The following is a 15,352-nucleotide window of genomic DNA, read 5'->3' as shown; positions in this document are numbered from 1 at the left end:
TGTATCCCGAGTATACAGACGGTTCCAAGAGACTGGTGCCTTCAATCGAAGACCAAGAACGGGCCGCCACCGCTGCACTTCAGAGAGAGACGACCGCTTCATTGTCTCAACCTCGCTGCGCAATCGACACCTTACGGGCGTTGATGTGCAGCAAGAACTGAGACGTGTACGACAAGTGGCTGTCAGCGAGTGGACAGTGAGAAGACGCTTGAAGGAAGCCAACTTGACACCAAAAAGACCTGCATCAGGCCCCAAATTGACTGCAGGCCACCGACAAGCGCGTCTTCAGTTTGCTCGAGAGCATCTCGATTGGAGCATTGCGCAATGGCGGTCGGTCCTGTTTACTGATGAGTGCAGAGTGTGTCTGCATGGCAGTGACAGGAGAGGCCGGGTCTACCGGCGTCCGGGGGAACGATTTGCCCAATGTTGTTTCGCTGAAACAGTAGCATATGGCGGCGGTTCCTGCATGATGTGGGCTGGTATTTCTCTAGAGGGAAAAACCGCACTTGTTTTCGTGCCTGGAGGCGGCCGAGGAGGCGGGTTAACAGCTGATCGGTACATCACCGACATTCTACTCGGTCATGTTGTGCCCTATGCAGAATTTGTCGGTGAAGACTTCGTGCTAATGCACGACAATGCCCGCTGCCACACGGCACGAGTCAGTCGGCAGTTTCTGAGAGAGAAGGAATTGCGCACGATGGACTGGCCTGCGCTCAGTCCTGACCTGAATCCCATCGAACACTTATGGGACGAGCTCAAAAGAAGAGTTCGGGCCAGGAATCCAGTCCCTGCAAGCGTGGACGAGCTGAAGACAGCTTTATTAGAGGAGTGGGACGGCATTCCTCAGGAAACTGTCAAAAAGTTGATAAGGTCTATGAGAAACAGGCTGCAGGCTGTAATTAGGGCAAGAGGGGGCAATACAAAGTATTGATTTAAATAAATAAATTTTTATCTTAACATTTTTTGTTTAATTTGTATAATACGATACCCATACCCTTTTTTCCTAAATTCCCGTTTTTCCTACAATTGCGTTCAGACATCATTTATTTCAAAAATGATGAATGGATTTCAATAATAATGATATCAAATTAAAGCTGACATCTTAAGCTTTTAAATGACATATCATTTTTATTATTTCTATTCATAATTTTACTTGTATTAATGTATGTTTGCGCCGTCAAGGCTTGAGTCGATTTGGTTGCTCGCGAGTGTATATACACTTCTTTTAGGTACTTATAGATATAGGTGTAAAGAAGTGATATGCATATGACATAGGTACTATCTCTTTTTTCTTAGAGTAAAGACCAGCATATTAAATAATAAGTACCTAAATAAAATCTGTACATAGGTTTATTCTGTATATACTTTTACTTCAATCAATCGAAATGGTTTCGTTTTTCCGTGCATACTCGTATTTTTAAAATCACTCATGTAAAATATATGCTTCACGCCAGAACAGACAAAAGCTTTTAGTCCGCACGCTTGCCACGATTTATAGACACGTAGGTAATGAATATTCACATGAATATGTACAGTGGCCTGCACAGACACCTAACCCCTCTTAGAGTGACATTGCCACTGATGGGTCAGGTTTCTTTGCAGCCAACTGTAGTTATATCTATATGTGTGGTATCTACCTGATATCTACCAAGGCAGAAAATTTTTCTCGAGCTTCATTTTCCATGGAAATAAAGTTAATGTTAACGAGAATCACAAAACACATTGGGCCTTACCACAAAAACTTAGACTGTATAATTAACAGATGTTTAGCGCTGTCAAACGCTACAAAATCTGTCAAATTTCAGTTTCTTTTAAACACTAGTTAGCAACGAGTTGAATATTTACTTTCTTGGAAGACTGAAATCGTTGAGCCCAAGAGCTTGAAAGCTTTAAGTATGAGGCATTGAATAAAGTTTTTAAAAGTTTGCGAAATGTATAAAACCTAATGATGCAGAGAAAAATAGTTATAAGTTAACTCTCAGTTTTTAAAATCCCCTCTCGCAACCATGTGGATTTCACAAACTAAAAAAATGATAAACTTCTTTAACGCTGAGTTGTACAAAGCAACTTTAAGCTCTGCAATGTCGGATTTAAATCTATTGCTGCTTTGCTTTGACATTATATGGATAATGACGACATTAGCTTTAGTTCGTTTCTGCAACTCTCCATAAGACTTACTAAAGTGAGTAGAGATGTCGCACGTAGAATTAGCCTCCTCGGGGAACTCAGGGTTGCCGCTGAACTTGTGGAAGATCCTGGCGGGGCGGCACTGCAGCACCCCGGTGAGCGCGTTCAGCTTGCCACGGTGCGCCATCCCTACCACCAGGTGTTCCACTGAGTCTGGAAGGTGACGGTGAATTAGTTTATGGAAATAACTGTAGGGCTGAGTAGGTTTTTCACCTAACCTAAGTAAGATAGTGATAACTTACATAAGGTAATCTAATCTGAGGAGGGGGTTGTAAGTATACGTTTTGTCCACATCAACAAACGTTTCAACCAACCATCAACAAACCAAATTAAATCTGTGCCTATCCTAGCAGCAAGTATTATTTCCTATTCCTGCATAAACATTAACTAAATTAATGAACTCTATATTTTAAATGAGCGTCAACTGTTAGCTAATGAAACAAAGTGACGCGTGAACCGGGGGGGGGGGGGGGGCCCCCGATGGTTTGCTAATGAAATTTACTCGATAACTTCGTAATTCAGGAGTTTTCCGACACTTCGGCGATGAAAACGGAAAGTTGCCGGTGCCCAATATCCTTAAATTGTAACGTTAGGACTTTAGTTTCTTATGTTATTTCTATAAAAGAAGTTGGTAACAGTTTTTTTATGTTATTTTCGGGAAATCATATTTTTTTATATTAGGTACCTACAGTATATAAATACACTCGCAAGCAATGGAAAAGTACCACGGACACTAGCACCAAATTACTCCTAAACGGAAAATGCAAGTTTAATGACGCCGTATGCAATATTGCACTACATATAGTATAATAATAATAATAATACATTTATTTTCAGATAACAAGATCCATAGTATAACAGAGCATCAGAACTCATCAGACTATTACTAATTAAAAAAAAGTCTCATTTAATGTCGACATATTGTAAGTGTAACTTTTTCACTGTTCGCTAATGTAATGAGAAAACACTTACCTTCCGTAGAAAGCCGGAACAGAGAGGAAAAGAACGTCAGCAGAGACTCGGCCCCCTCCCCACAGTATCTCTTGACCGTGGGGAACTTGGTGGCCAGGAACTTGTCCCACGTCTGTGAGTGCAACAACTCCTTGGCTATTTGTATTTTCCGGTCTTTGTCTAATTTGTCCGACTCGGATGTGGTTTCTACGCGACGCGCGAACCATTCTCGTTCTGCTTCAGTCTAGAAATGGTTGTGGAATTAGTGCTGTAGGATGTGGTTGTACAGACATTTACTGGTGTAAGCATAGGGTTAGGTTAGGTTAGGAGTTAGGCATAGAGGGATTATAAAAAGACCGGCCAAGTGCGAGTCGGACTCACGCACCAAGTGTTCCGTACCATAACATATTGTAGATAGTACTTAATGTACTTTAATGTTTGTGCCAGCAAATACTATATGTAAATTGATTTTTTATACTGATTGCATGAAAAATATTTTTTTATGATTTTTGGTTTGTTACATGAAGTTACTAATGGATTTAAAATGTCTACTCTCTGTGTGTCAGCAGCAAAGCTTTTATCTTTAATTCTTACAGGACCTTTTAACTCGAGGCTCGCAGGAAAAAGGCTAAGTAATTACTTAATAATAAGGGTGTATATAAACTGAAACTTACTTCTAAATAGCTATATTCATATGAGATCGGGCCACAGTATATGTCTTCTAGCTCTTGGACTAAATTTTGCACAGGTTCCTTCCCGCTCCGGCCGTAGAGCAGGCCTAAGTCCACAACGTCTTGTGGAGATAGGCCATACCTGGATGTTTCCAGCTCTTTCACTTCTCTGAAAGGTGAAAAAGTCGTTAATATTCAAGTTTAAATTAATTTCATTTTAATTTATTCAGACCTAAATCACAACATACACGACACAGGTTCCAAGACATTAATTCAATCAGTACTAATCTAAAATTTATCACTGCAATGTTTTATTTTCTACCTTACCATAAGAAGTGTAGCGAAAAACATTGTGAAAATATATTTCCCCTATGTATACTATTGTATACGGTACCTTCTCGTATTTGTAATGGATAAGTCAAGTGATATATAAGTTTAACGCCTCGTTATTTTTGTCACTTCTTACGCGAGTAACAATAAGAAGTGCCCTAAAACCGTCCAATAAAAAAATAACTTTCCTACAGACCTTTGTTCTGATGGATGACAAAGGAAAATCACTACCCTCCTATAAAACAGCCTTCCTTTCCTCTTTGTGTCATCATTTTCGACAATAGGAATCAAAGCCGTCGCTTTATAATTTAATTGCTTTTCTGAATTTAGTTTGTCACACAATACAACACAAAATAACTGTTTGTACTGTTAATTACGAATTCGAAGCACATTATTCATTATTATCTACATAAGTATATCCAGATAATCCAGTCCAGCTCGATACTAGTACAGTGTTTATAAATAGACATGCGGTCCTAAATAAATAACGGTTACAGGTACCCTTATTTTTGCTTGGGGATAATCTTAACTAATGATAAAATATGGGACCACTATCAGGCATGCGTATCGTGAATTCATGATGCTGGTCCTGACCTTGCTTGCCTTAGATAGATCTGGATTAGGGAGACTAAGGACAAAATAACTGTAGAGATGCTTTTGCTAATAATTTTGTACCTTTAGTATTAAGGTCACAGCACACAATATCAACTCGAAAAGGGATCGTAATCGTATCAACTCGAGCCGTTCAGTATTCTCTTGGGACAAGCTCGGGTGAAAGGTGATACGGTCACCATCCGTTTACGTTACGTTTATGTGTGCTGTGACGTTAAACCCACTGAACACTCGCCTGCTTCCTTGTCTGTAGTCCACATTGTCGATGGTGGCTCGCTTGTGTCCGTGAGTGCGGTACGCCTCGACTAGTCGCTGCGCGCGGCTGTGCTCGTTGCGTAGCGATAGCACGTCTCTGGGGGTATCTGGAGATAAACGTTTGATAAGATGTTAAAATGAAAGGATCGGTGTTCGAATGGCCTTTAGAATCATATAGGTATACAAGTATTTGTGTATCAATGCTTTCACTTCTTGGACTGTGTCAAACATCCCTTTAAATGCTTTCAGGAGCAATATTGGTTGATGGCCACGTGAACTGCTTTTTTTAAGTAAGTTAAAGTTAGTTAAGTATAAAAGTAATGGTTGAATACGCATCGTATTCGTAACTTGTATTTTTAATATCTGGCAAAAAAGAAAGCTTTGGTTTCGGCGTTCAAACGCAGCAGACTGGAAAAACTATTAATTCAACTGAAGGATATTCGCCTGGAAAGATCATACGATAACAATCTGATCTTGCCCGTGAACCAGTCACTGAACTAGAAGTACCTACCTATCTAAACGTACCTATCTTTGAAATTATTTTAACTGAAACCTTTTACACCTGTACCTATAAGAAGGAACCGATTCCGATTTAACTTACTTTATTAAATACGTTATACCAATTTTATTATACATTATTATCATTTTCATTAGGTATAAACTTCTTTACTGTAGAAACTTCTTTCGGTGACAAACGCAAAGCCTACCGTTTGTCGGTGATAAAAGGATTTCTTTCAGATTAGTTTCAGTCGCTGCCTACACAGAGTGCCCCGAACGTATCAGAGATACGTTGGTTGATTGAATTTAAAATTATATTCACGTAGATCGATCCTGTAGAACTAAACATGAACCTCAACAAAGTAAATTTTAGCTACAAGAACTTGGCAATTTGAGGTTCTATTACGAATTTAAAATATCGGATTTCAGTGTTTCAATTAAAGTTTCAAATTGAAAGTCGAGTTCGAATGGCATTTTGAAACATTGGTTGTTTATTATTTCCGGTGCCGAGAGAAATTCCGTCAGTGGGTCAATACAGCTAACGACCAATAGAAATTAAAATTTTAAATGAAAAGTCCCTGTGTATTGAAACTTCCCATCACCCTTTGCAAAGTTAGCATTTTTGGACTCTTCATTTATGCTTTCATTTAAACTAAGTACAGTCCATTGGCCTACTAACATCGTAATGGCCTTACCACTGTCAACAGTCGTCTGAGGCCGATGTCCGAACACACCCAGTCCAGAGTGGTACTCCTTCCATTTAGCTAGCTGTCTCACTCGCACACTCCTTATAGCATACATAGTTCTTTTTCACACACACCCACTTATATCAAACACTAGAAAACTCAGAAAACTTATTTCATCACACACTCTTTTGTTTTTAAACACCCAAGTTGAATGTCAACTCGGTATGTTTTTTTTTTAAAGAGAACAGCTGGCCGTCTTACTGATCGATAACGAAGTCGAAAATACACTGGGAATTATGCGCCTACGCAACACGCACACATACACATTCTTGATAATTGAACAAGACTTGTTTACAACAATATGAACGCTGATTGTGTTACTGTATGATTCAGATAAACGTTATCATTAAAAATGATATTTCAAATTTCACTGACATAGCAACGGCAGATAAAAATTGTATTAAGATAATGTGTAATTGACTAATTACTACTTAATTAAATACCAACCACACTTACATGTTACCCACTACCACGATCTACCTAAATTTTGTTCAGGTTGATCCCTACCTATATTACGTGATTTGTATAAACAGTTCGTGAGATATTGTTAATGTTATGCACAATAATTAAATAATTATTGAACCTATAATTATATCCATTATCTCACTTATTTTAACACAGTTTATGCATTAAGCATGGTAAAATAATGGCGACTTAAAAGTCTTTAATTACAATTCACTAATATTTTAGTAATTTTTATCTTTATTTATTGTGGATTTTTTAATGAAAGTATTATTTGTGTTTGCTCTTATATCACTAAGAGTCTCTAGAAAGATACCAGAAAAACGTATAAACCATTTTTTATTATATAATTAAGTACGAACACATAAAATATGTGCTTACTTATTAGTAGTTTCATAAATACTTCAATATATTATTTAAGGAAATTTATTTAATTTCATTAAGTTGATACTCATTTTTTTGTTGTTGTTGCTAAAGTAATACAAAATGGCTAAAGTAGAGTCTGATTCTATTTGGAGATATTTGTGTAAGAAAGTCATAAACAAACTGAACGATTTCGGCGACAAGAGCTGCTTGCATGGAGTCGGATACGTGTTCTCCACTACATACATCCCGTTTGTTACTAGGTAAGGTGTACGTTAAAATTTGATATTGCAAAAAAATACAGGCCAGTTTTTTATGCTATCCGTAGTTACCTCAACCATTGGTCAAAAATCGCCAAGAAGTGTTACCAGTTCAAGATCAACTTGAGCATCTTTGAGCTAAGACCTTTAGGTTCACATTTACTACTTCCTATTCTAAACTGAGAGGTAGCGAAGTACGTTGAACTTTTAGCTTTAGCCAGCCCAGCTCTCGAGCCAACTGAAGCAGCAAGCCTGGGTGTTGCAATAGCTGAGATAGGTGCTCTGTAGGGCCAAGCATATAATTATAATCTCGTTTTTAAATTTCTCCCACAAACTCCCCTCATTCTTCAGGCTGTTCTGGCTTCTAATGCTCCTCCTCTGCGGCTACGGAGCCTCCATGGTGCTGGTCTCCGTGCTGACGATGTTCTCCGCCGGCGCCGTGTCCTTCTCCGTGGAGACCACCTACCTGGACTGGGACACGCCCTTCCCGGCCGTCACGGTCTGCGAGAGCAACAAGAATGTCAAGAACAGGATTATTAAGCATTTGGCTGAGTAAGTGATAGATAGAAAGATACTTAGAATATTCTTTATTTGTAGTTACACACACATAAAATAAACTTACATAACTTAAATACTAAAACATTATGTACAAAAATGGCGGTATTATCGCGTAAAGCGATTTTTCAATGAATTAAGAGTATTTGGACGTACCTATGTCATTTGATATAGGGAGAAGAATGATTATCAAAAAAAAATTAAAAAAAAAAATCAAAAAATTTATTGTTCAACACATACGTCAAAATTATCGGTGCATCATAAAAAGTCTTGTTACATGAATTCAGAATCTAGTGTTTTGAGAACCTGGTATATCGCTTCTAAAGAAAATGTCGGTCTCCATGGCTTTTAGAGACCGTTAACTATCATACTCGTATCTTACCACAGCCTGCTAAGACGCTTAATGCGTAGACGTCCAGATTCACCATAAAATACAAACAGCACTTGTTGCAAAGCACATATTAGGTACTTATATTGATATTGCATTTCAAATTCTTATTATGCCTTACCACAAACAATCCTTCTACCCAAATTCCAGAAAGAACATTACCGCTCAGCTCAAGCAGTTCTACGAGGACGTCGGCTACTGGCAGTCCGGGTTCTGCGCCCAGTGCACCAAGTGTACCTACAACGTGACCTGCGTCCGGGACATCCAGGCCACCGTCAGTGACATCCGCATGACTTGTGACGAGATCTTCGAGCCGCAGTGCTGGTGGGGGGAGGAGGCGTTCCCGTGCTGTGACAGGTGAGAAGGAAGGAATAGGATAAGTATAACTCAAACTAAATTCTCGACGCCGAATGAATCCAGTAATCCAGTATCGAAGGCTCTCCTTTTATAGGTGACATCACGACCAGGTGGCAAGAGATTGCAACATATTGATATGATAGTACATGTATGTGTATGTATGTAGAGCTGGACTGAAAATAATGTATTAATGGCCCATCTGATCTGTTTGATTAACTGTTTCCTAACTACCTACCTGCTTATGTCCTAAAAACTTATCATTTTATTCCCCTAGTTCTTACCAAAACTGGGCATGTTATTACTTATTACCATAATGGTTTCCAGGTTCCTGCCAGTAGAGACGGAGTACGGCACGTGCTTCGCGTTCAACTCGCGGCTCGCGCGCGGCGCCCTCGACGTCATCAAGCTCAACCGACACACCGGCTTGAAAACTCTGCAGTTTTCAGCTACTCAAGCCATCCTGGTATATAGTTACCTATACTTACTAAGTTTTTAACGATTGGATGTGGCAGTGGTTAGAGACTCTGGCATTGGGTGTTAAATGTTTGTGTTGTGTGATATCCCCACCGCAGCACACCTTAGAGATAATGAGAATAGACCTCCTACAAGCTCCATGTCCTGCGATGGAATATAACTTACGTCTTGTGTGTGTACTCCTTTTTAGCCGTTATGATACCTGAGAAGATGATATGCCGACTAGATATTCACCCACTAATGTTATTCAACAGATGAGGGCCCATTCTCCTAGTGATGTGGTTACTACATACTCTGAAATGTACTCCGTTCCACTGGACGCCAATGTCACTCTAGTCTTGAAAGTGAGTACTTATAGTCCATAGCCCTCTTTCTATAATTACTTATGTACCTATGTATTTGCTTGAAATCAACCCCTGCTCAACTGTAAAACTTATGGATACAATAAATGATTGAGTATTGCTCAACCACAGCGCTGCCGCTGCCGCTGCAAGCCATACTTTAATTGGGCATTACTTTAAGTCGAGATTGCTGTAATCAATAAGGCCGCCTTTTTGTACTGTTATATTTTTATTTTTTGTTTTTGTATTTTTTGTTCTTGGTGCAAATAAACTGTAATTGTATTGTTCTAAGTTGTGATTTTTGTTATACTTAAATGGATTTTAATTCCATAGGCAGAGTCAACAGTAAGCGACATATCCGTCCAAGCGATTCCGCCGGAGCTGCGCGGCTGCTTCATGAGCTGGGAGGTGCCCCCGGCGGCCGAATACTGGCCTTTCCACAGATACAAGTACGACGCCTGCATCTGGTACTGCCGGGCCATGGCGCAAGTGCAGCTGTGTAATTGTACACATCATTTTGAGCCGAAGATGGGTGAGTTATGGGTCTAGTGGGCTATTAAATTTTGGTTATGTTAGCAATTGAAAGTTTTCTTATAATAAGTTAAAATGGAATGTAGTTTAGAAAGTTTGTGGCTCGTCCTCTCAAAATAAAAAAAAACGTTTAAACATAACAAATTCAGCCTTCCCTCTGATTTTGATGTAAGTAAGGAATTAATATAATAATATATGAATATCTCTTTCAGTTGGTGTGAGAACTTGTGATGTCGATGGGCTTGCATGCCTTACGATAAAGAAGAATCATTTAGGTAAATACACTTACTAAATATGTGTGAAATATAATATAAGTACATAAGTATTTTATAAATTACCTGTATTAGCATAGTAATATGTTTTCTTAGATTCAACGAACTTCACTTGTTTCTGCCCAATGGCGTGTGACGAAGTTACTTACAAAGTCATGCACAGGTTCTACAAGTAAGTATGCATAACATATTTGTATCTAGAAAAGGATTCCAATAAAATACCCCAATCTTTAAATAATTGTAATAGAATAAAATAAAACGTTCTAGTAATAAAATTAAATATAAGTACTGAAGTATACTGGTTTTTCTATACCTCCTGTAGATTGGATGATAGAAAATGGTCCTTGTGTTTACTTATATTCTTTTTATATTTGGGCAATTAAGGATTAAACATAAAGAAAACATAAGAGAAAGTGAAATACTTATATAATCTTATAAGAGGTAAACAAGACATAAAGTTGAAGAGACAACCGAATCTAATAAAATTCTCATGAGCGACCGCGCAATTTCATTTCGCCGGTTACGAGATTATGGGTATGAACGTATTAATATCTTGTTATACTCGTATTGTATTAGATATTTATGATTACCACATATTCTTGTGACTACACATACAAGAAGGTACTTATGGTATTCATAATTATTATCGACCAGTAGTCGTAACTGCTATTAAAATATGTACTTAGTAAAAAGCGCCACAACACTCTTCCTACCTGTCCAAGAGCGTTCAAAGAACCTGGATGGTATCCAAAGCTTCGTCTGTCTACACTTGGTCGTGATATATGTATTAAAATCTCTATATTATCATACTCATTCATAATTCTTTTACTGTATGTAGGTTATTAACAATAATGTTTGTTTCCATTAGCCGCGGGCCGAAAGAGAATCTTCCATCTATGAACAAGGTCCTCCTCGCTGAACTTCCTACTCTGAGGGTCCGGAGACACGCCATCAGAGATATGCTCAGTTTTGTGGGTAAGTCTAGCTTTTATGGTATCATCATCATGTAACGATCCACTAACTGGTATACTCTTTATAATCCTACGATTACTTGTAAATTGTTGTGTAATACGCTTTCACTTTCACGTGATATTTTGTCTTCATCCTATAGCGTTCACGTGTTTCTGTAATAAGCCAAGAAGAAGAAGCGGAAATTACTAAGACCGAACATCAAACTGTATTAGGCTCTATTTTTTCTTTCGCCATCTCACAGAAGCGACCGCCCACAGGCGTAAACGGAAGTGGAAATATTTGAACCGGAATTGAATCACGCCCAGCACCAACTTTCGCCATTAACTTTATAAAATACAGTCTATTCCAAGTTCCTCTGAACTCTTTGGATAAATTAGATTCTCTAGGCGAAGCACTAAGTGTTGCTAGATATAAGCGAAATAGGTTTCCATGAACTTTAAGTCCAAAACGTTGTCTAGTCTAGGACACTGTAAAGTTCATAATATAATTAAATACTTAGTATTTAGTTGAGGTTGTATGCCCTAAGTCTAAGAACTTAATGCATTGAGACATTGATGAATATCAAACCCATGTAATAATCTACAAAATTATTATATTTAGAAATCTGAAAATGTGTTACTGAAACTTGAGCTACCGTTTGATCGTATCACAAATTCACGCAAAAAATGACATGAAGATGATGGATGGGTAACCAATACGAACCATTAGGTGCTATCTGAAATCAATATGAACATATTTTCATAATTTACGTAAGTATATAAAATAACCCGTTTCAACAGGGTATGGCTACAGAAGAATTGTTTGAAGAAGTATTTAAGGATTTAAAGTATTCATTTGCTATAAAATTGTTACAGTGTAAGTAAGCACTGAATCCTAAACAAGCAGGCGCGGATCCAGACCTCAAAATAGGTGATGGGCAAGTCAAAAAAAGGTGGTTTTGCCTCGCCTTGAGGTATATAGGTACTAATAGCAGATCTTTTTGTACCTATGTTGGTTTTGATTAGAAAATGCATTCTCCGACCGATATTAACCATTTCAGACCTCAAGTCTTTTTTCTGAATCAAGATTGGCCAGTTTGAGATCTCGTCGAGATCCGGGTTGAGATCTTGATGTCGAAATCGAGATTATTCAAGATTTAACAGATATACTAAAGTTGCTATCTTTGTCAAAAAAAATCTGTAAATTGTAAACATCATCATCATTATCAGCCAATAATCATCCACTGCTGGACATAGGCCAACCACTACCGGCCACCCGCCTAAGGTCGTCAGTCCAGCGGGCAGGAGGGCGTCCCACACTGCGTTTGCCTGTTCGTGGTCTCCACCCGATTACTCGTCTACCCCAACGGTTATCGGTTCTTCGGCAGATATGACAGCTTGCATATTTTTACAGCTATGTCGGTAACCTTAGTCCTCTGACGGATAACCTCTTTTCTGATATTGTAATAGCCAGTATTTAATTTCGCCAAAATAGGTGTGATTCGGGAATTATTAAAAACTAGCTTTGCTCGCGATGAAATTTGGGGTAAATTTCAAGTCTCTAGGTTTAGCTGTCCACCCAGTCAGTTTTTTTCCCACAACTCATCTCCATTTTTACTATTTTTTACCCTTATGGGAGTGGAATCATAAGAATCGCCGAGACACGTGTACATTATTTTTCAATCTGCAGCCTAAATCCAAAATTTGAAGATCCTACTTTGAAACTGAAGGTCTTTCATGCAAACTTTCATCCCATATTTTACCCCTTCAGGGTGGAGTTTCTGAAAATACTTTGTTAGTGCTCACCTACAATATCTAAGGAACCTACGTGCCAAGTTTCATGATTGTAGCTTGAGCCGTTTGGGCTGTGCGTTGATGCCCAATCAGTCAGTTTCTTCTTTTATATTATTAAAAAATATATGTTTTTTATTAATCAACAATTTTGGGAAAATAGGCAAAAAATATGTAATCCAGACTTCAGTGACACATAACATGTTTTGTATGCCCTTCACGCGCCCACACACCCAGTCTGAAAATCTCGAGATCTCGAAATCTCGGTTCATTTTGTCGCGTTCTCGACGAGATGTCAAAATTCGAGATTGATGGCCTTTGAGGTTGAATCTCAGAAAATTATTCGAGATCTCGGTGAAATCTCGATCTCGCGGAATCGAGATTGCATTCCCTAGGTGTGATCATTTATATGTATTATTATGTAATGCTAAATTAAATTTTTCCTCCTCAAAAGCCCTCTGGATCAATCGTTGTTAAAATCGTTGAGAAAACGAATGTAGATAAATGACACCCTGAACTTAAATACAGGTTACTTTTTATTAGAGAATTCCCACGGGAATATTTTTTAAGGCAAAGCGTAGCAAGTGGGAATAGTTAGTAACTAACTTAAGACAAGTGCAGTAAGTAAGTATATCTAAATGGCAATAATTGCGGTACTTATCGCTGCATTTTTGATAATTAGGTATGTTGTTTGGGATCCTTCTCATAGTAGTAGGTATACTTAATTCAAATTTTGCCTCAGCCATAACTCAACGCGCGGTCATTTAAAATTGAATAATTGAAATTCTAATATGTAAAGGATCCTATACCTTAATTATAAATAGTTAATTACCCTACAACTTTAAACAGCTGAATCTCAAGAACACTATCAAGAGTATTAATACACATAACTCTTGTCATTTCATTAGATATTCACAATCACGAGCAATGAAAAAGTTACACAACTTACAAAACATCGACACCGAATTACCCATTTAAGAACATTTTAGAAACAGATTTTAAAAACATTTGATAATAATATAATATAGATTGATCATCACGTTTTTATAATAACTGTAGGTACCATAAAAAGTATTTGTATTAACCTAATCTCGTTGTTTATGTAAATAGTCACATTTGCTTTGAGCCGAATTTCAGACTCTTGGCATGACCGAAAATTTTAAAATTTATGGTTTTAGTACCTATTCTTTAACAACTATCCGAAGGGCTTTTGAGGTGGAAAAAAAGTATTTAGCATAATCCGAAATCATCATCAACAACATAATGGTAAAAACAGCCTTACGAAAGTGACAAATCATTATATTGAAATCATTTAGGTGATGGGCATGCCCATCTTGCCCATATGGGTGGATCCGCGCCTGTAAACAAGTAATAAAACTGTATTTCAGGAGTCAATTTCCATCCATTTAGGTTCAATAAGCAAATGTAACAAAACAAAGTACCTACTTATACGAAATTTAAGAAAATATTTAAATGATTAAAAATAATATTAACAAAATGATATTTTTGTTTCAGTTGACATCGGTGGGGTGGGCGGTGTATTTTTCGGTGCCTCCGTGCTGAGTATTTTAGAAATAGTCTACCTGTTCTGTATTCGTAGGCAATAATTAAACGAATTTACACATTGAATTGTAAGTTTAGTACACGCTGTAGCCTTATTTGATATTATTTTATATATTCAACTAGCAATTAATAGATGTAGGTGCATTAAATTTGAGAAATGAAAGTACCATGTACTTAGAGGTATTTCATATCATCCGACCCATCACGTCCCCACTGCTGGGGCACGGGTCTCCTACCATTGAAGGAAGGGTTGGGACGATTACGTAGTTAGATCAGTGGTCACTACTCACAAATGTGTAGATGCGTTTTCAATCAATACCTATCTATCTACGCAAAGAACTTAAAATGGTTCTACTTTTTTTGGCATAAGATTTTTTTGCCTAATCTCGTATTGCATAGTAACGTTTGGTCAAAGTCTCGTTACGCCGAAAATCGTATGGCATAAATCTCGTTTAGTAAAAAGTTATTTCGCATAACATTGTTTAGCCTAATAATGGTATGACCAAATCTTGAATAGCCTAATAATGCTATGGCATAGGTTTAAAGAAAGAAAGAAAGAAAGAAAGAAAGAAAGAAATAGTTTATTCGCCTTCAAGAATACACAACATGGAAAATCACATAACAATACAAATTAGGTAGGTACACAGCTTATACATTAAATAAATAAACAATATTTTATGGTTGCCAATCTCCATGTCGTGCACAGTGATAGCGAAATGGTTCAGACTCAGCATGTGCTACATATATAAGTGTGTATATATATATAGCGCTGATAATTCTGCCAGAACCAGTTCT

At 37.8% G+C, this 15,352-nt stretch overlaps 2 protein-coding genes across 2 annotated transcripts in view; one reads left to right on the top strand and one right to left on the bottom strand.

The window, feature by feature from the left end:
* The window catches only part of LOC105382046 (probable 2-oxoglutarate dehydrogenase E1 component DHKTD1 homolog, mitochondrial), a 44,058-nt gene extending 37,507 nt beyond the window's left edge, over window positions 1–6,551 (bottom strand). The window contains exons 1-5 of the mRNA XM_048621597.1: window positions 6,200–6,551; window positions 4,987–5,113; window positions 3,813–3,978; window positions 3,160–3,382; window positions 2,179–2,340 (exon numbers count right to left, since the gene is read on the bottom strand). Coding sequence (XP_048477554.1) covers window positions 2,179–2,340; window positions 3,160–3,382; window positions 3,813–3,978; window positions 4,987–5,113; window positions 6,200–6,305 — 784 coding nt within the window. The 5' untranslated portion in view covers window positions 6,306–6,551. The remainder of the gene's footprint in view (window positions 1–2,178; window positions 2,341–3,159; window positions 3,383–3,812; window positions 3,979–4,986; window positions 5,114–6,199) is intronic.
* A 647-nt stretch (window positions 6,552–7,198) lies between these two features.
* On the top strand, window positions 7,199–14,607 carry LOC105382073 (pickpocket protein 19). Its single transcript, XM_048621822.1, has 11 exons — window positions 7,199–7,338; window positions 7,687–7,888; window positions 8,278–8,297; window positions 8,429–8,635; window positions 8,960–9,098; window positions 9,364–9,453; window positions 9,784–9,982; window positions 10,194–10,256; window positions 10,350–10,425; window positions 11,122–11,228; window positions 14,510–14,607. The coding sequence occupies exons 1-11, from the start codon at window positions 7,199–7,201 to the stop codon at window positions 14,599–14,601; spliced, it is 1,335 nt and encodes a 444-aa protein (XP_048477779.1). The 3' UTR covers window positions 14,602–14,607.
* Window positions 14,608–15,352: the final 745 nt, after the last annotated feature.

The sequence above is a fragment of the Plutella xylostella genome, chromosome 6 (assembly GCF_932276165.1).
Source record: "Plutella xylostella chromosome 6, ilPluXylo3.1, whole genome shotgun sequence".
Lineage (NCBI taxonomy): Eukaryota > Metazoa > Arthropoda > Insecta > Lepidoptera > Plutellidae > Plutella > Plutella xylostella.
This window is presented reverse-complemented; position numbering and strand designations above follow the sequence as displayed.

What these genes read in the sequence shown, in the direction of transcription:
- LOC105382073 (XM_048621822.1), top strand. Translation starts at nt 7,199, where the DNA reads ATGGCTAAAGTAGAGTCTGATTCTATTTGGAGATATTTGTGTAAGAAA. An exon ending in ATGTCACTCTAGTCTTGAAA is followed by an intron (nt 9,454 to 9,783) that starts GTGAGTACTTAT and finishes TTAATTCCATAG; the next exon opens with GCAGAGTCAACAGTAAGCGA. An exon ending in GTCATGCACAGGTTCTACAA is followed by an intron (nt 10,426 to 11,121) that starts GTAAGTATGCAT and finishes TGTTTCCATTAG; the next exon opens with CCGCGGGCCGAAAGAGAATC.